We start from the raw sequence: 5099 nt of genomic DNA on the forward strand, positions 1-5099 counted from the left end.
ACCAAACGGAAATATGCACAAAAATAAAATTTAAAAAACCAACAAATATATAGAAAAGCAAAAGAAAAAAAAAAACCCACACAAAATAAAAACAAACCAACAACACACCCACAATGATACAATAATAATAGTTAGGACACTTAAAATAAGTTGATTTTCAGCTCTTCATTTTGAACATGTAAAAATTACAATCTACAGAAATACAAGAACTGTTATTGTGAATGTACTATATACAAAACGTATGTGATATTTAAACTTATTTGAAAACAATCATTTTAAGTAAAGTGTACCTCAGTGATTTAATATTTCTAAACTGCTTAACTTGTTTTTAAAGAGTTTAAATACATAATTGTAGCACATAGAATCGACCACGACCTCTCCGGAAAGTTCTCTGCTTGTTGATCAGCGGTCTGCGGGGTATGGTCGCGCACTAAGCGTGTTAAGAAAAATCACACCCTGTCCACGCGAAATCGAGCTACGTGCACGTGCTACATATAAGCTGCGGTACCATACTATGACCCCTCCTTGATTAAAGCGGACAAAAACCCACTCGGGATATTTCATGGTCTTTATATAATAACGATCTAATTTACCAATACAACCTGTCATTGAGTCAAATGATGTATGATGTGTTTCATATCAATTGTTAGGCCGTTCTTTACACACTGGTTTTGACTACGGATTACTCCGTTCACCTGATCATGATATAGGGTACACCTTGGCGGTGATCGGTCAACAGGTGATGCTTACTCCTAGGAACCTGATCCCACCTCTGGTATGTCCAGGGGTCCGTGTTTGCCCTAATCTTAATTTTGTATTCTTTATAGGAGTTATGAAATTAATTACTCTTCGTTATTTTTTGCCCTTTCATGTTATCCCATCTGCCATTTCTCTTTCAAATATTTCTCATCCTTTTCTACCCGTATATACATGTACTTCAAATGCGTTAAAGAATTGCCCAGCTTTACTGGACCAGTAAGCATCCATGATGACTGGATATAGATTATGTTCTAAATACCATGCAGTGCGCAAAATGATGATATACATAGTTTTCTTGGTAGTTGAGACGCATATGGGAATGGTAATAAAACTAATTTAAATTGTAACGCCTGAGGATTTTAGATTGAAAGCGATTATATATATATATATATATATATATAAAGTCTCTTTTTTCAAAGTATATATATATATATACAATCTCGTTGTTCGTTGTTCGTATCGTTGGTCATTTTAGTGCTTTGTATAATTTTTTGTATTTGACCTTGTATCCATGTTGTGGATCCGACACTCTGAGGTATCGGTTGTTGTTGGAACTTTAGTGCTTATATATATATATATATATAATGTCAAAAAATGTAAGGGGAAATCGGCCAAGTTGTTAGATAATTTATCATATTGAAATGTGAAGATAACGAACAGTGATCAATCTCATAACTCGTATAAGCAAAATAGAATAGAGAGTTGGGCAAACACAAACCTCTGGGCATGGAGTCCGTAAGAGCTCCAAGTGACTAAAAAATTTAAAACCATCTGTACTTTCACAATCACAGCCATTACGTTAGCTACGACTAATTACCCAAAAAGGATGAAAGAACCCATAACGATTTAGAGACTCAAAAACTAATTTTTATCAACATTGATTCATTTTAGTACATAAATTATGCTAATAACAAGTCTTTATAAATATACAAATGTCTTATTATGTCTATTTTTATCTAAACCACATTATCACAGGTGTTTGACGATTTATAATAATGATGTTAATTTGGATAGTTAGTGGCACCGATCAAAATGACTGTAATAAGTGAAAGTACAGACGGTTTTACAAATTTCAGTCAATTGGAGCTATTACGGACTTCATTTTATGAATTGGGGTAAGAGATTCATTTTAGAAATGATATCTTATGCTGCACATTCTATGTAATAGTTTGTTGCAATGCTCAAACATTCTGTTTAGTCGTATAGTGCCAGGACCCAGCTAAAAGTTGACCAAAAAATAATAGGCATCTTTCCGAATTCCTTTCTGCATATCTTGGGAAGTATACGGAATTTCGGGATGAACATTGGTAGTACTGTAGATTGATTATGTATGAATAAATTAGAATACAAAGTAGAACTTTATATCAATTGGTTTATTGTTTTTACATCGGCTAACTTGGGTACCCTATATATACAGTAATATACCTTTACTCTTTATATAGTAAATTCGACCCTAAGCGATGCAATTGCCTATGGTTACAGTAAATAAAACTCCGAACTGGAGATTTCGTCAGCCTGATAGGCGACGTCATTTCAACTGGTGAACTAAAATATGCATGCTATTGTTTCTGAAAGCGCTCTTTAGCGTGGTTGTTTACTTAGGAAACCTATATACTTTTTTTAATATATATACTATTTTATTTTGAGTAAATACTGAACGTACAGTGTATCTGACATTGTAACATGTATGCAACCTCGCCGAGAAAAGTGCAAAAAAAAAAAAAAAACCCAACAAAAATCGTTTCAAAACTACCTACTTTGAGCAGTTTATAAACATTATGATTTTAGCATCTGTAATAAAATGTTTATAATCATTTCGTTCTGCAGATTCTCGGGAATCTTTTTTGTAACAAGTAGCAATTTTTCATGCACCTTTGTTGTTTAGAAAAACTGCCGATAAATAAAGCGCGACTTTTATTACCTTTAATAATTTCGGTGAATTTCATGCAAACAAGTGCTCATTTAATTTCAAATAGGAGTATGTAAGATCAGTATTGTAGACAATATTATACATTTTTGATTAATAAGGAAATTCCTTCATAAACTCTGTTACGGTAATAGTTATTGACAGAGTAGAATTAATCTATTTCCGTGTTTTAAAACACATCATTTTGTATAGAGTCACATAGCGTTACGTAATTACGTGATTTGACTTGTGGATGCTATATATATATATATTGACAGGCAGTTCAATAACCATGTCCATATCCAATAAAGAAAGGGGAACCTTTCCCAATTGTCTATTAATGAATAAAACAAAAGATTCATCAGATTACATACTTCTCTTTGAAGGAGAAACCTGTTTTGTTATGGTTTATTTAGTAGTTGATAATAAAACCAATGATCCGCTTCTGTAGAAGTTAGAAATTTGTTTTACCAAAAGGAATGTTTTTGTTTAGTTTCATACAGTGAAAGGTCAATTATATATACGAACTCTGCGGTTCCATGTTTATATAGACTCTGAGATAATCCGACTAGTAATGTAGTTCCATTCACAACACGCTGTTTCATTATGTAAATGAGTCTTTTATATCCACGTGCGATGAACCCGTTCTTTAATAGATTATTACTCTAGTAATCATCAATGATCAAGCTCCCGTTAGAATGTAATTTAAAACAGAACTAGGTTTGCATACAGGGGATTCATTTGGAAAACCGACCAACAATAAAAAGACCAAAAACAAAAGCAAAAAAAACCTTCGTTACGAAAATTGCCTGCTTCCTGAACTGTGAGCTGACCTATTCATGTCTGACGTAATTTCAATGGAGGACGTTCAATACATATTATCCAGTAACTTGAAAAAATTCGTTATGCGATTTGCTGTTCCAGCTATGACGGCACTGCAGTTGTGAAAAAAAGAAGAAAAAGGCCAAGAAAAAACAACCCACCCGCAAGCCAAATCAAAAGGAAAAACCAAGGAATTATCATAGAATTTAGAATATTGAGTGACTTTGTTAATAAGTGCGAACCAAGGAATTATCACATAATTTAGAATATTGACGGATTTTGTTAATTAGTGCGATATCTGCTATGGAACTACCCGTCTTCTTTAGGGGACTCATATGGTTGTGCTTGATATCAAATCTAGTATTGACATATACATTAACGGATGAAAGTCAAGTACACACAGATTTGTTGACTGGATATAACAAGGACTTGCGACCAGGGATCGACAGAACTTATCCGCTGAATATAAACGCATCTTTTTATCTGTTTTCGATCAAAGAGTTCGATCTGCATAGTGGGAAATTTACAGTTACGGGTGTGTTTCTATTAAACTGGTATGACGAACGACTTGTCTGGAACCCTGCTTCCTACAACCAGACAAACATCACCTCGATTCCCCAAAATAAATTATGGCTTCCGAATTTCATCAACATCAATCCTTACGAAAACATCGTGGGACTGGGCAGTAATTTGATTTCAGTTAGAGTGCTATACTCTGGACTTTGTAATTGGTACGCTCTCCAAGCTTTTGAGGTCATATGTGATGCTGACGTCACCAAATATCCTTTTGATACACAGTATTGTGCTTTGAAATTCTTTATTTGGGGGTATGATCCACAGGAAGTGAACGTGATTTTTCCCACAACACAGGCAATTCTCACTTTATATACCGAAAACGGCATTTGGGAAATCGCCGATTCTATAACTACGACGGAAGTAAATGTGTACGGTTATGAGGAAATCATAGTTGGTTTTTATCTGAAACGAAGAACAGCTTACTATATTGTTAGCCTAATATTACCAATAAGTTCAATTTCACTGCTATTGGGTTTTGCTTTTCTCCTTCCTCCGGAATCCGGGGAAAGAATTGGGTTTTGTACCACGATCCTTCTCTCTATCGTTGTCTATCTGACCATCATCCAAGACCAACTGCCCGAAGCTTCGGAGCCTAATGTATCCATTCTGGGGTACATTCTCGTCAGCTACGTATCAAGCGGAGCGATTTTAGTAGTATTCATTATCATAAGTTTGCGCATTCATAACTGCCAAAGCAATAAGCCGGTTCCCCAATGCATTACCCGGCTCGTCCTATGTTGTCGCAGGAGGCAAACAGCTTTAGATGTAGTGGAACCCATTGAATCCAAATCTGGAAACCGTATTGACGATGAGGACTTCGCGGTCACCTGGACTGAAGTTGGAAGATGTTTCGACAAGATGTGTTTTATCACCTCCATTGTACAATTTATAGCGACCCTTACAACTTTTATGTCTTTGACCTCCCCATAGACATGAATGTCACGATCCTGCTTATTTTCTATCGGATAATGTTCTAAGAGATACCATATTGCTGTAAGATGTGTGATATTGCTAATGAATAAATATCTAGGCTGTT

The 5099-nt window shown here is 35.0% G+C and overlaps 1 protein-coding gene across 1 annotated transcript; it reads left to right on the forward strand.

Annotated features, from left to right (window-relative positions):
- The first annotated feature begins 3217 nt into the window (after window positions 1–3217).
- On the forward strand, window positions 3218–5099 carry LOC125666733 (ligand-gated ion channel 4-like). Its single transcript, XM_048899979.2, has one exon. It carries the CDS (start codon window positions 3791–3793, stop codon window positions 4991–4993), a length of 1203 nt encoding a protein of 400 aa, XP_048755936.1. The 5' UTR covers window positions 3218–3790; the 3' UTR covers window positions 4994–5099.

The sequence above is a fragment of the Ostrea edulis genome, chromosome 10 (assembly GCF_947568905.1).
Source record: "Ostrea edulis chromosome 10, xbOstEdul1.1, whole genome shotgun sequence".
Lineage (NCBI taxonomy): Eukaryota > Metazoa > Mollusca > Bivalvia > Ostreida > Ostreidae > Ostrea > Ostrea edulis.

Bases quoted from the DNA above. Each gene is read 5' to 3' on its own strand.
- LOC125666733 (XM_048899979.2), top strand. From the start codon at position 3,791: ATGGAACTACCCGTCTTCTTTAGGGGACTCATATGGTTGTGCTTGATA.